Source organism: Natator depressus, chromosome 4, assembly GCF_965152275.1.
Source record: "Natator depressus isolate rNatDep1 chromosome 4, rNatDep2.hap1, whole genome shotgun sequence".
NCBI classification, from domain to species: Eukaryota; Metazoa; Chordata; order Testudines; family Cheloniidae; genus Natator; species Natator depressus.
The window spans coordinates 140,090,821-140,106,341 of record NC_134237.1 but is presented as its reverse complement, the minus strand read 5'-3'; the positions used below and the strand labels follow the sequence as shown (position 1 = coordinate 140,106,341).

The 15,521-nt window shown below is 50.0% G+C and overlaps 1 protein-coding gene across 1 annotated transcript in view; it reads left to right on the top strand.

Annotated features, from left to right (window-relative positions):
• DCTN1 (dynactin subunit 1) overlaps nt 1-15,521 on the top strand; it is a 116,371-nt gene that overhangs the window by 82,011 nt on the left and 18,839 nt on the right. Inside the window, 6 exon segments of the mRNA XM_074951989.1 lie at nt 1,473-1,664; nt 4,856-5,053; nt 8,720-8,924; nt 11,889-11,967; nt 12,926-13,085; nt 15,144-15,248. Of these exon segments, the coding sequence (XP_074808090.1) occupies nt 1,473-1,664; nt 4,856-5,053; nt 8,720-8,924; nt 11,889-11,967; nt 12,926-13,085; nt 15,144-15,248 (939 nt within the window).

Below are 15,521 nucleotides of genomic sequence, written 5' to 3'. Positions count from 1 at the left end.
ATACGTTGAATTAAAGTTCAGAAAATGCAAATACGCAAATGCCATTTACAAATGGCTGGCTCTGGAGGCCTTCGGGGCACTCTTGCTTGAAGTTTATCAGAATTAGGTGTGTCCATCATTTGTTTATGTAGGAGAGTCTCCATCCAAAGCTATATTTGGCTGGACCCAGGCTGGGTGATTGGACACAGTTTTGCAGGTCCAAAGGCTGGTCTGTTTGTCACAAGTGTCAGGCTTTCCTCTTCTACTGTCAGCTCCCCCATAAGTGCCCCTCCATTATTTCTCTTTATAGCCTTTGTTAGACGTTAGCAAACTCCTTACTGCTGCTTCGTTTATTGTCACTCCTGGGATCTACCCCTCTCTAGTCCCCTAAAAATTCATAGATTTCAAGGTCAGCAGGAACCATTGTGATCATCTAGTCTGACCCCAGCAAAGCACAGGCCAGAGACCTGCCCCAAAATAATTCCTGGAGTGGAGCTTTTAGAAAAACAGCCAGTCTTGATTTTAAAGTGTCAGTGACAGAGAATTCACCACGACCCTCAGTAAATTGTTCCAAAGGTTAATTACTTTCACTGTTAAAGATGTACGCCATATCTCCACTCCGAGTTTTTCTAGCTTTGACTTCCAGCCATTGGATCATGTTAGACCTTCCTCTGCTCCCATTATTCCTCCATGTAGGTACTTATAGGCTGGGATCAAATCACCCTTAAATGTCTCTTGTTCAGCTAAATAGACTGAGCTCTTAGAGGATCCTTACAAGGCAGGTTTTCTGACCCTTCCGTCACTCTCATGGCTTTTCTCTGACCCCTCTCCAATTTATCAACATCCATCTTGACTTGTGGGCCCTAGACCTGGGCACAGGATCCCAGCTCCAGCTCCCTTGCCCAGAGCAGTGCTAGCTCTGCAGGGCTCACAGTAATAAAGGGAACCGAAAACATAGTGTTGTCTGTTCATAGCAGCATATAGGACTCAAGGTGTGGCGTGGATCTTCTGGGTTAGCACTGGCCCATTTTTACAATTCCCTTGCCCACTATTACCACTCTCTAACTGGTGAAGCAAAATGTTTCTTGTCCTCAGCCTTGCCAGAAGCCCTTTCCTGAAGGTATCGGGTATGCTTAGTGGGGACTGTATGCTCGTGCCCAGCACGGGCCCTTGCAGATAAGTAGAATATCGCACAGTGCCTGCATGTTCTAGGATCATCAGTAAGTCCTTTGGTTCTGCAGTAGTTACACCCTACAGGGTTTTACTCCCTGGGTTCGTCTGTGTTGAAACCAGCCCTGGGAGTCACAGGCCCTCAGCCATAATAATTGGTAATGGTGCTCTGTCCCAGGAAGGGCTTGTTTTAAGAATAACACGGAGGCAAAGTTCAAAGCGAGGCCCGAATGAAAGGTGGAGACAGTGGTGAGTGATGGCAGATCCCTCCCAAAGCAAGTGCTGTTCTGACTCTTTTCCCCCTTGACAATGTTGTTTTGCAGCCTACCCGGACTCCCAACTCTGCAGCATCCAGCGGTACAGCTGGGCCCTCTGGCTCCGCTTCCGCCTCAGGGGGCGAGATGAGTAGCAGTGAGCCCAGCACACCTGCTCAGACGCCTCTGGCTGCGCCGGTCATTCCAACTCCTTCCCTGACCTCTCCGGTGGCACCTCCTTCAGCTCCTTCCCCCACGAAGGTAAAGGTGTAAAACAGGGCAATGTCCCAGGGGTGTGGAACCTTCACTTCAGCCTGTGGCTGTCTGATCGTTCTACCCGAGTGGGGAGGGGGAGGGGAGTGCTCAAAGGCAAGGAGGCAAGAGAACAGGAAGCAGGCAGGGGGGCATGGCGGGGGAACCATTTATCAGCCCACCCTATGCCATGCTCCAACAAAAACGGCCAGGGAGCACGGAGCACAGCACTCGTGTGACTGCATCTGGAATATCCCAGTCGGTTCTGGGCACCCACACTACCACAGACTGAAAGCAATACAGAGAAGACCTGCAAAAGCAATCCGGGGTTTTGAACGGATTGTCTTCTGAGATGCATATGTATAGCATGGCTAAGAGTAGACCAAGGGCAGATATGGGGCGAAACCCCAAGGCTGAAAAGGAGGTTCAGGATGGTGAGAATACCACTGCTTAGCTCAGCACTCTACAAACATTAACCCTTCCAGCATGTTTGTGAGACTGGAATATGGCGGTATCTCATTTTAGAGATGAGGAAACTGAGGCACAGAGATGAAGGTCACACAAATTGGAGCTGGGACTAGACCCCTGGCTCTTGACTCTGTCCCACGGCTTACACTCTAGGTCTCTTGTATGGGGAAAGTCAAAAGGGTGTTTTGTTTTGCCTGTCTATCCAGACTGATGATCTGACCTTGAGAGGGTGCTGGGCTGAGGAATATTCTCCCCCAGGGAAGGTGGAGAAGCCCCATTCTCTGGGATGGGACAAACTGCTAGGGAATATCCCGTGGGGAACAACCTGCCCTGGCCTTAGAGGTGGGCTGGGTGATTTAATGGGTGTTTGATGGCTGATAATTACTATCTAGGCCAATTTTGTTGTTTAAAATAGTTTTTCATTATTTCCCTCCTGCACCTTCTTAATTAGCTGAATTTCGAGCTTATGAAAGATTTAGGACAGGAGGGCAAAGAAGTAATAGCACAAGATGTGAAAAAGCATTTGAGGTTTTGTGTGAAGTTGTGAGCTGGAAAAAGCACCACCTAGTAGAGGGAAAAGGCATTCCAGCCTCATCAGTTCAGGGTTCATCGTCCGTTACACCTGTGCCTGAAACCTGCTCACTTGCTCGCCCTGTTACTGATGCCCAAATCAGCTGAACACAGAAGGAAAAGACTCTGGTATCTGACAACACTTAGTGCCTCATCAATTCCACTGGTTGCTCTGCAGAGCCCATCAGTTTGTGCTGTTTGTGTAGGTTTTTCACACAGCAGCCGGGGGGATAAATAAAAAGAAAATAGGAAAATGTGATTGTAAAACTCACTAGGTGTTGGTGGGGTGCTTGGGAGCAGGTGCAGAACCCCAAACGAGTTGCAGCTATTTAAAAAAATGGACTAGACTTCAAATGGATGGGGGACCCACGTTTCCATCAAGAGCGAGTGCCGGTCTTGTAGCTGCACGGTGCGTAGCCAAGCAAAGAATCTTCTGAAACACTTGAAGGCATTTTCTGCCATCAGCATGCTGAGCAGCACCCATTTGTTCCCATCGGGCAGGTGACTGCTGCTCGCTGAACATTGGTGCAGGGGGAGATCGTCTTTGTCTGCTCAGTCACGAAGGCATTGCTGGGAGTTCCGCTTGGCTCTGTGATTCTCCCATCAGGAAAAGCCCAAGCATGGCTGCATAATACCTTCCAGGCTTTGTGCTGCTTGAGGGATGTTCTTCCTTCCCGTGCAGGCAGCTCTCCAGTTACCGGGCAGATAGGTTTCCAGGGAAAAACATGTTAGCCTTACACATGTTTTAGGGAGAGTCCAAGTCCCCTTGCAGCGTGAAGGGCTTCAGGAAGAGATGTTTCACCTCAGGAGGGTGGGACCCAACAGGGCTGCATTAGAAGCTTGCCAGGAACCTGGGGACTGTGCCTAATTCTCATGCACTGGAGTAGATTGCAGCCACCTTCAACTTTGGTGCGGAGGAGACACTTCAGGTCCCAGCATACACTGCTTCATCTTTGAGCAGCCTTTGCTCAGATCAAGATGGAGTGTTGCTTGCTGGCACCAGAATCCTCTGTGGGCTACACCTGTAAAAGGAAAGGATGTCTTTGAACTGGGTTTTGAAACCCAACTGGTTCAGCCCAAATTCAGCCAGTGGCTCTTTGTCCTAACAGAGTCAAGTGACCTCCTGTTGATGCTGGTTACCTGGGTTATCTTTCAGTGGGAAAGGTCTCACCTGCTTGTCTCTGGAGAGCCCACTGGTTAGAAAAGCCTGAAAGAGGGCATTGCAGTCAGACACAATGGCTAGTTTGTGGTTCGGAGGCGAGATGCCTCTATGGCACTGTCACCTTGCTGAGAGATCAGGGCAGTGCTCCATCCTTACCTGGGTGAAGAATTACACGTGTGCTGGATTTTGCACTGAGCCTTTCCTTCTAGAGATGAAAGTGTCCAGAGCCATGATTCCAAAACCTTCAGAATCCAACATACAAAATCTCTTAGCCGTGCTTACCCCCTTTGGTATAGTAACCGCCCCATCGTATCGGAGCAACTGATGGGGGAGAGATGGGAAAGGATTAGGGTGCCTTTGGCACTCAGTAGAGTAACCCCATGGCATCAACTAATAACTCTCCAGTTTACAGTGGGCGCAGTTTGTGTGTGTCTGCAAGTTGTTAAACTTCATTTAAATAAGCCTTAAAGCATTAGCCATTACACACGCTGTAATTTAAAATTACATAGCTTGTCACATTAGAACCCCAGTCCTGTTAGTGGAGACGCTTTTTCCTTGCACGTGTCACTACTCTGACCCCTAGGGGCAGGAGAGGGGAATTAGGTGAGTTAATTTTGTACATTATTGATTTTCAGAAGGGCTGAGCACCCACAAATCCCCGTGAAGTCACTTGTAAGTGCAGGTGCACAGCACCTTTGAAGGCCAGGCCATCTCTCAGCACATCGAGAAGCATTGAACCATGTTCTGTGGGTGAACTGAAACTCAATGAGATTAAAAAATTATACAGGCTTTGGAAATGGAAGAACATAGTGAATGAAATTATTCTAAGAGGCCTTTAATGCTGCTGCTGTTGGAAAAGGGTTGACTGAATTCTGAGGACTGGGTCAGACTTAGAAGGTTTTGTTGCCTGTGCATTAAATTAGAGGTATTTGGGGAAATGCATTGTTACATGACATTTCTACTTCTCAGAGTAACCTCCCATTTCCCCCTGGCTGTGCAGGAGGAGGAGAACCTGCGTTCTCAAGTCAGAGACCTGGAGGAGAAGCTGGAGACTCTGAAGATGAAGCGAAATGAAGACAAAGCAAAGCTGAAAGAGCTGGAGAAATACAAGATCCAGTTGGAGCAGGTGCAGGAGTGGAAGAGCAAAATGCAGGAACAACAGGTTGACCTCCAGAAACGTCTAAAGGAGGCCAAAAAGGTGAGCATCTTCTTGGCGGGCATGTGGCAGCAACCAGAGCGGTGCAGCTCACGTTAATGACACGTCAAGGGAACCAGTACATTCAAGGCTATTTAATTGTTGGAAATAAGATTGGGGAGTTCTTACTTTATTTTTTGATACATCCACTAGCATAAAAATATGAACTCCTCCAGATCCTGTCTTTTGAAGAGATGTGGGCCCTAACGCAACCTGTGACCACAACATAGCAAACGTTGGCTTATGTGCTGGCTTGAGAGTGCAAAAGCCAAATGGAAGTAAACTACACTCAGTGCTGAATTAATTTGTACAGGGCATTAAATATGTCTGGGTCCATTATCCTGGTGGCATCTTACTGTGGTTTATTTTGGCCTATTTTCTCCCCATATCTGAGGCAAGAGTTTTGTCATGGAGCCACACTGACCAGCTTTAACCAAGCAGTGCTTCGTATAATGTGTCCCTTCTGCCAGTGGCCTCTGCAGATTCCCACTTTTGGCTTGTGATGGAAGCACCTTGACCCTATGGGAATCTTCTGGAGAGAGTGGTGGCCATTAGGCCTCTCCTCTTACCCTCCCATCCCGGAGGGGCCCAGGCGTTCCCCTTCTCTTCCTTCTAACCACAGAAAGTGCAGCGGTCTCCAGCCACACACAGTGTCCTCAGCGCGTTCCTCATCCTTTTCTTTCATCTGCCCTAGGGGGCAAATTTTGTTTGTGGTTAGTCAATCAGTCAGATTCCTTAAAGGAGGAGGAGAGGAGATGCAGTGGCCTGGGCTCCATCTGGACCTGTGGGTTGCCTGGCACACTCCTACTGAGATGGGAGGCTTATGAGGCCTGTCAGCTGGGGCTGGCCCTGTGTGAGTCCATTGTCAGCTTTCTGCTCACCGTTGAGGTGACTGGCTCTGTTCAGGTTGATCTAGGAGGCCTGGCTGTGTGCTTAACGTGGCTTCTGAAGGATCTAGACCCAGCAGACAAGCACAGACCTAGGACAGCCAAGCATAGAGCCAGAGCTGAGGCTACCAAGCGAGGATCCCACGCCTTGATTAGGGAGAGTCCCTTGTCTACTGCTTTTCTCTGTCACTGTGGCCCCAGATGTGCCCAGGTCGGTGGAGTCTGGTACTGCAGTTCCAACACTATGATTTTTGGAGAGTGGCTTGCCATACGGATTCTGAGCCCGACCTAGTGGTATTAACAAACAGAGCCACTGTGGAAATCCTCACAGCACCGGCAAGAGGGAAACTCATTGCAAGCCTCTGATCAGATCCAGGATGCTGGAGCTGTTGGTTACAGGATTGCATTTTAATGTTGTGCTTCCTGTATGGCCATGTTCAGATGCATGCCCTCAGTGTGCTCCCTCTGGGAGAGGGTTTTCTTCTTCCAGTGCCCCTTCTATCAGACCCTAATCCTGAAAGCAAGGAGAGAGAGGCAGGTCCATTCTTACGATCACACGCCTTTGGCAGAGTTGTTAGTCGCGTAGGTCCCAGGATATTAGAGAGACCAGGTGGGTGAGGTAATAGCTTTTATTGGACCAACTTCTGTTTTCCAAGCTTGTCTCCCTCACCAACAGAAGTTGGGTCAATAAAATATATTCGCTCACCCACCTTGTATATCACAAGTTTTAGCAGCCAGTGTATTTGGTCCTGGAGCTCTGTTCCCTGGACTCCAGGTAGGACCTGATGAGTGAGTTTCTCTTTGGCTTCCAGCCATAGGCACCGACTCTGTGGGTGCTCTGGGGCTGGAGCACCCACGGGGAAAAAATGATGGGTTCTGAACACCCACCGGCAGCCCCCCCAACTCCCCCCAGTGCCTCCTGCCCACCGAAAGGCCGCGCAGATCAGCACCTCCCCCTCCCTCCCACCCGCCACGAACAGCTCTTTCGCGGCAGGCAGGAGGCTGGGAGGGAGCGGGAGGTGCTGATCTGCGCGGCCTTTCGGCGGGGCAGAGGTGGGGTGGGGATGGGGTCTTGGGGGAAGGGGTGGAGTGGGGGCGGGGCCTGGATCAGAGCCAGGTCTCCTCGGACATCAGCATAGAGCAGCACGAACACATTTATTCAAAACTAAATCAAACAATAAGAGACTGAACCACATGTGACAAGTCACTTCGCTTAACACATGACTGAAAGGTCCTTGGATACTGCGGTGCTGAGGGCTGTACAAGAACCTTTATAGAACAGAGATTGTGTGGAGAACTTGGAGTGGGTGGATTGTCTGGAAGATGTTTGAATGCTTTGTGTATTGTGACTTGTGGTGTGCTTAGGTGCCTTGCAATAGGCCCTTTTCTAAATAACCTTTCATCACAGCCAGAGCATTATCCGCCAGTGCTCTGCAATGCCTGCTTTCCCAGCAATCTGGCCTGAGGAGGTAAATTGCTATTGTTAGATCTAAATTCTGCATTGAAAGACATGAACATAAAAGGGAAGCTCAGAACCTAACACAGCAGCCAAACTGCTCAGTACTGTCTGTTGGTGTTATCCAACGGGAATGGACCCACAGCTGTTTGTTTTATTAGTGGGGATGATCCGAGATCACTACTCCATTTTAACAGACTAGGCTAAATGCTGTTACTACAAAGAAACATATAAAATATGCTTGATGTGTGTCCGTACTGAAAATGCAGCCCCAGCCCGTGAGCCGGTGCCATGGCTTGGCGCATTCCGTGAGTTGCACAAACAGACCAGCTCATCATCCTTGTGTGTGTTTAACACACCTGCCTTTTGTCAGGTTAACACCTTGGTTAGATTTTAGTGATCCCCAGTTAGGGTCTGGGGAACCTCTCTTAATGAAAATGAAACAGTTGTGTCCTCTGGCATGTAATACTTCGTAATGTAACCTGCTGGTACCTCCCATCCTGGTTACCAGAGCAGTCAGGAATTCATCATGCAAAGGTTAAATCTGAAGGCAAGTCTCGACTACAAAATTAAGTCGACCTAAGTTACATGGATATACAGCCACCACAGTCATTGAATCGGTTTTACACGTAACACTACGCTCCTCGTGTCAGCCGTGAGAGTCCTTACCAGGAGCACTTGCACCCATTTAACTGCCAGTGTGGGGCATTGTGGGATGGTTTCTGAAAGGCAGCAACGGTCGATGTAAGTAGCACACTGTCTGCACTGACAACGTGTCAAACAAACTACATCGACTTCACCTCCGCAAGAGGTGTAGCACTTGAGTTATTAAGTCAATTGTAGTGACTTACATCGGTGGGAGAGACAGTTTAGTGTAGACACAGGTCGAAGTAAGCTGCCTTACTCGAGCTCTGCAGGGTAGACCAGGCCTGAGTCCGGCGGCATTACTGGAACTGCTTCTTTCTTATTGTTCCCAAGTGGGGTGGGAGGAATCCCAGGCCACTCAGGCCCTGTGTTACTGGTCCAGGGTGGAGGTGGGAGGGGTTGGAAGTGCAGTCGCTGGGCTGAGTGGGGAAGAGGTGCTGAGGTGGAACAGAAATAAGACCGTTTTCCTGGCAGTGGCCTTTTCCCCTGCACGCCTGGTAAGCATTTACTAACTGGGATTTGACTGCATGCAGTCCCCCTACAGGAACTCTGTCACAGCCAGGATTAGCTGAGCCCCACAGCTGGGTAATGGTTCCGGTTAGTGACCGAGTCTGAGGAGCGCCCCAGTCCCATCAGGCTTCCTTCGCAAGGTGTCCTCACCCTGTTTCTGCCTGACTGCAGGAAGCCAAAGATGCATTGGAAGCCAAGGAGCATTACATGGAGGAGATGGCTGATACGGCTGATGCTATCGAGATGGCAACTCTGGACAAGGAGATGGCGGAAGAGCGGGCTGAATCCCTGCAGCAGGAGGTGGATTCCCTGAAAGAGAAGGTGGAGTATCTCACAATGGACCTGGAAATCCTGAAACATGAGATAGAAGAGAAAGGTGAGAGGTGTGGGGACCACCCATTGTGAAACGGTCTTGCAGGTGTGTGGGGGGGTCCCATCTTAATGCAAACCTGGGTTGGTGAGTAAATCTACATGTTGGGGAGATCCCATTGTTGTGATGAGTGCAGCATAAATACCAAGCTACGCTGATACATCCTGCACCCGTTGGTGTCAGTGGGAACCTTGTCATTGAGGAGTTAATTGTCATTGATGAAATAAACGGTAATAAGTCACTAGGACCAGATGGGATTCACCCAAGAGTTTAAAAAAGGGGGGGGGGGCGCTCCAGAGGCAGTCCCGTCAGTTAGAGACTGGTGAGCCTAACTTCAGTACCAGACAAATTGTTGATTCTCTTCTTTACTAGAGTTTCAACCAGACGCAGAGATGAACATGATTTGTTGGGGAAAAGTCACCATGGTTTTTGTAAAGGGAACTCCTGGCTCTCCAATCTAGTAGAATTCTTTGAGGGGGTCAGCAAACATGGACAAGGGGGATCCCGTGAATAGTGTACAAGGAATTTCAGAAAGCCTTTGACAAGATCCCTCACAAAAGGCTCTTAAGCAAAGGAGGCAATCATGGGACAAGGGGGAAGGTCCTCTCATGGATCAGTAACTGGTTAAAAGAGAGGAAACAACAGGTAGGAATTGATTGTCAGTTTTCACAGTGGAGCGAGGTAAATGGCGGGATTCCACAAGGATCTGTGCTGGGACCAAGGTCATACAACGTATTCGTAAGTGAGCTGGCAAAAGGGGTGACCAGGTGGCAAAGTTTGCAGATGATTCAAGATAATTGAATACAGTTAAGTCCCGAGTTGACTGCGAGGAGCCACAAAGAGGTCTCACACAACTGGGTAACTGGCAACAAAATGGCAGATGAAATTCCATGTTGATACATGCAAAGTAATGCACATTGGAAAACATCCCAACTATCCATTGAAAACGGTGGGGCCTAAATGAGCTGTTACCACTCAAGCAAGGGATCTTGGAGTCCTCGTGGATAGGTCTGTGCATACATCTGCTCCCTGTGCAGCGGGACAGAATGTTAGGAGCCATTTGGGAAAGGGCAGATAATGGACAGAATGCCACGGCGTAAATCCTCGGGGCACCCACATCTGGAGCACTGCCTGCGGTTCCGGTTGCCCCATCTCCAAAAGACACATTGGAACTGGGAAAAGTACAGAAAAGGGCAACAAAACTGATGAGGGGTCTGGAACAGCTTCCATATTAACAGAGATTAAAAAAACTGGGACTGTTCATCTTAGAAAAGAGACGACTAAGGGTGGATCTGCTCGAGGTCTGTAAAATCCTGACTGGTGTGGAGTGTTGTTTACCTCTTCACATTACACAAGAAGCAGGGGTCACCCAATTAAATTACTAGGCAGCAGGTTTAACACAAACAAAAGGAAGTATTTCTTCACACAACGCATGGTCAACCTGTGGAACTCCTTGCCAGAGGATGTTGTGAAGGCCAAGACTATAACGGTTCAAAAAAGAACTAGATAAGTTCCTGGAGGATGGTCCATCAGTGGCTATTAGCCAAGATGGTCAAGGAGGCAACCCCATGCTCTGGGTGTCCCTAAACCTCTTTGACTGCCAGAAGCTGGAATGGGCACCGGGATGAATCACTTGATGATTCCCTGGTCTGTTCATTCCCTCTGGGGCACTGGGCATTGGCCACTGTCAGAAGACAGGATACTGGGCTAGGTGGACCTTTGGTCTGATCCAGTCTGGCCATTCTGATGTTAGGATTTGCCCTTGTGGGATTGCTGTGATAACTCCTTAGACATCCAGCTAAATGCTTTCAGTCCTTTGCATGCAGTCCGATTACTTGGCTTCGCAGCGCTGGCCAGTAGGAAGTGGTAGGACCCTTATTCACAGACTGGTCAGTAGGAAGCAGCGTCAGCAACTCGCCATGTCCCATCATCTCTGAGTTTGCGTAGGAGTCTGGCTGCCGGGATACAGGCCTCTGACTAGGGAACCTAGGGGCTAAGGTTAAAACAGCCATTTCAGCTCTCATTGCCCCTTGCCCAGACAGGGGATGCTTGCTCCTGGAAGCATCTCTGGGATGAGCTGTTTGTGCTGTAGTGCACAGGGTCTGCTCATTTTGCTGATTTCAGACCAGCTGCTCAGCTCCTCTATGGACAGGACATTGAAACCAAAACTCGGGACAATCTCACATATTTTGTCCTTGTTTTGATTCCCTAATGGGCTTTCTAGCCAAGGCAGACTTTAAAAATACACAGACAAGGAAGTGAGCAGCCATTGACTATCGACCGCATGAGCCGCGTTCCATGCCAGAGGGCCTGCAGAATGGTCATCTGAGAGCCCCAGGACTCTGCTCAGCTGGACAGAACCTGCATCTGCCAAAGGAGCAGTAGATTGAGGAGACAGCAGATGGATGCACTGAGGGGGGCTGCAATGGGGGGACTGGGGGAGATGGACAGATTGAAGGGGATGTGGGATCTTCGGTGGGGCAGATGGAGGAGGAGAATGGGGGGGGCGGTGGCTACTTGGATCACATTCGCTGTCACACTAGCTACAGCCAGGTAAGTACATAGACCCCGAGGGTTAGAAAGGACCACAAGCACCATCTAATCTAACCCCTAGAGTACAGCTCTGCTTCAGGCACCTCCGGCCTGACCTGCAGCGCCAGCAGTTCTAGCCATGCAGCCCCCTGAGCTGAGATTGCAGATTGTGCTGTGCCATGGAGTAGTTCTTAGTTTGAGTCCCTGGCCACTAATCGACTTACCTGAGCTTGCCATCCTTGTATCATTTGTGCCATACGCTAGATTCGAGGGCCGCTCTGCTGAGGAGGCAATAGGCTGGTGGGTTAACTCCCTGTGCGTTATCCTCCCCACTCCCAGGTTTAAAAACTTAGTTGCTTTTAAGAGAACTGCCTCTGGATAACAGCTGATTTTCCTGAGCATGCTGGGTATCGTCTCTCTGCTTCTCCCTTTCTCCAGGCTCGGATGGGGCTGCATCCAGCTACCAGGTCAAACAGCTAGAAGAGCAAAACGCGAGGCTCAAGGAAGCTCTTGTCAGGTATAACGCTCCCTCCCTATTAAATCTCTTCCTCCGTGATCTCACCTCTGCAGATCTTCACTGCAAGCTCCATTCCCTGCCACCTGGCAACAAAACCTGCCTCAAAGCAGTGAGCCATGGACCTCTGTTCTCGAGCCAGGGTATTAACCCCCTAGTCCCACACAGATACACCCCTCCAAATGCCCCTCAGTTCCTTTCTAACTCTGGGCACATCTTTTAAACCTCAGAGAAGTAGGAAGTGGGGTAGGTCACTGTGGGTCTGCTGAGGTTATACATGCAGAGAACGTGAGAAGCAACCACTCTGCTTTCCTCTGATACTCTCGCTATGAGCACGCTACTTAAATACCGTAGCTGGTTGATAATGTGCGTGTTTGCTGTGGTGACCAGATTGGGATGACTTCTGGCAGTGTCCTGCACACCTCCTGGTCAGGTGTCTACTGAACTGCTTTGCATTGTGAAATGGATGTTGCATCTCTCTGTAGTGTCCTAGGAGAAAGCCTCCCCTGCATGGTCCCACCAATGTATCTGTTATGGTCTTCTTTGACTAGCCTCTTCAGGTCACAGCCCGAGAGTCTGATCTGCCGTGTTCCCATGAAGAGTTAAGTTGCAAGCCATATCCAGGGGCTGAAACATCTCTGTTCTGAGTGAATGTGCACTGATGGCTGCAAAGCTGTCCTGTTTGAGAGTCCCGTTACCACGGAATGGAAATCTGAGCCTGCTTGGAGTAAATGAGTTCCCTCTGCACTCAGCATGGCTGCCCTAGTATCTTAGCACTGGGACTGCACGCTGTCCTGTATGCGATGGTCACAGCTAGTGAAAGGACAGGAATAGCCCAGCTGACTCGGAACGGCTGCAAACACCTGAGGAAGGCTGTGGTGGCAAGGACAGGGAATGGCTGCTGTGATCGCAGTCCCTGGGTCCCTTCCCATTTGCTTTGAGTGTGTTTGCTCTGTTTCAGGATGCGGGATCTGTCTGCATCAGAGAAGCAGGAGCACGTGAAGCTTCAGAAACACATGGAGAAGAAGAATTCAGAGCTGGAGAGCTTGCGTCAGCAGAAGGAGAAGCTGCAGGAGGAGGTGAAGCAGGCAGAGAGAACCATTGATGAGTTGAAGGAGCAGGTGAGTCAACCTGAAAGTGCTTTTGGGCTTCAAAGAGGGTCAGGAAACTACTGCCAGGCAAATTGGTGTCTCCTGTGAACTGTTGGGTGTGGGGCTCTCGCTTATAAATCACACACTTCGAGCAGCACTCTTTGCTGCTGCAACATCCCAGGCGGCAGGGGGTGTGTCCCGGGGGTCCTGCTGTGGAGTCTGCCCTCCCTCCTCCAGCACTGGAGCTGTGTCGCACTCCGAGTTCGTGCTTGGCTGCAGGCTGGCTTCCTTAAACGTAAGAGACGCTTGGCACCTGGAGTCTTAGAAACCTTTCTAGAGGAGGTTCTAACGGATGTCTCCTTACCTCTGGAATTCGGTGCCATCTAAACATGTTTGTCTTAGTGCGGCGCGGTCAGGAGGACGGGCGAGTCACAGCCAGGCAGGGGTTCTAGTGAGGACATGGGGCCCCCTGGGCAAGGTTCCTTATTACGGGCTTCCTAGAGGCAGGCACCGAATGTCTGCTGTGGAAGAAGCAGGCCACACAGTACAGGAGCTCTAGCATGATCCTGGCTTGGTAGGAGAGCGGTAATTATCACTGGCACCACTTGATAATATGCAAAGGGAGAGAAATAACGAATCCTGTTTGTTCAGATGTAAAGAGAGTGAGCTCCCATTCTGCCTCTGATAAATCTGACTCATAACCTTGTCCTGGGCTTCGGTGCAGAGCACAGAGGGCTTTGGAAAAGTTGGGCTCAGGTCTGGCAAAGCAGTAGAAGACAGATTTCTTTGAGGTGTTTTAAACTGACTGGAGGTTGCATAAAAGTACATTAGGCACTCGTGTCCCAGGTTCTGTGGCCACAGTGGCTGTGAGAATTGAAGCCAAGTGTCTCTTCCCGTCTCCTCACCCTGCTGGAACATTGTGCTCCTCTAGAGCAGTGGTGGGCCACATGCAGCCCACGGGCCACATGCAGCCCGTCAGGGTAATCCACTGGTGGGCCACGAGACAGTTAGTTTACGTTGACTGTCTGCAGGCACAGCCGCCCGCAGCTCCCAGTGGTCGCGGTTCACCGTTCTCGGCCAATGGGAGCTGCGGGAAGCAGTGCGGGCCACCGGGACTGGGTGACTGGACAATAAAATGGCAGATGAAATTAAATGTTGATAAATGCAAAGTAATGTACATTGGAAAACATAATCCCAACTACACATACATAGTGATGGGGTCTAAATGAGCTGTTACCAGTCAAGAAAGAGATCTTGGAGTCACTGGATAGTTCTCTGAAAACATCCGCTCAGTGTGCGGCAGCAGTCAAAAAAGCGAACAATGTTAGGAGTGATTAGGAAAGACATAGATAATAAGACAGAATATATCCGCCACGGTACGCCCACATCGTGAATACTGCATGCAGTTCTGGTCGCCCCATCTCAAAAAAGCTATTCTGGAATTAGAAATAGTACAGAGAAGGGCAACCAAAATGCTGAGGGGTATGAAACAGCTTCCGTACAAGGAGAAATTAGAAAGGCTGGGACTGTTCAGCTTGGAAAAGAGACGACAGAGGGAGGGGATAGGACAGAGGTCTATAAAATCATGAATGTGGACAGGGACGTGTTATTTACCCCTTCACATAACACAAGAACCAGGGGTCACCCAATGAATTGAATAGGCAGCAGGTTTAAAGCAAATAAAAGGAAGTATTTCTTCACACAACACACAGTCAACCTGTGGAACTCCTTGCCAGAGGATGTTGTGAAGGCCAAAAGTATAACTGGGTTCAAAAAAGTAGATAAGTTAATGGAGGACAGGTTCATCAATGGCTATTAGCCAAGCTGGTCAGGGACGCAGCCCAATGCTCCAGGTGTGTCTACACCTCTGACTGCTGGAAGCTGGGAATGGTCGAGGGGATGGATCACTCGATAATGACCCTGTTCTGTTCACTCCCTCTGAAGCGTCTGGCCACTGTGGGAAGACAGGACACTGGGTTAGATGAACCATAGGGTTGACCCAGGATGGTCGATCTTATGTTCTTATGCAGGGGTGTAGGAATGTGGGAGTCCAGGTCAGGGTTAAGCTTTTGAGCCCTTGGTCCGCAGGTGGATGCTGCGCTGGGTGCTGAAGAGATGGTGGAGACTCTGACGGAGAGAAACCTGGACTTGGAGGAGAAGGTCCGGGAGCTGCGCGAGACCGTCGGCGACCTGGTAAGCTGCCCAGCAGGTAGAGCTCTCTGTCGGGGGTCAGAGAGGAGCGAGACAGAACCCACGCGTGTTCCTTTGTCTGTGTGAGGTCTGCAGCCAGGCTGGCCAAAAGATGGGGCACAGCAGTGGGAGAGCTGCGCTGGGTGGACTGTTCCCCTGACACGGCAGAGCCATGCTGGATGCTGCCTAAGCAGGGATGCTGGAAGGGCTCAGGCGAGGCTCAATGAAGTCACCAGGGTTGGCTGATCTCCCAAGCTCTTGCTGGGCACGATCACT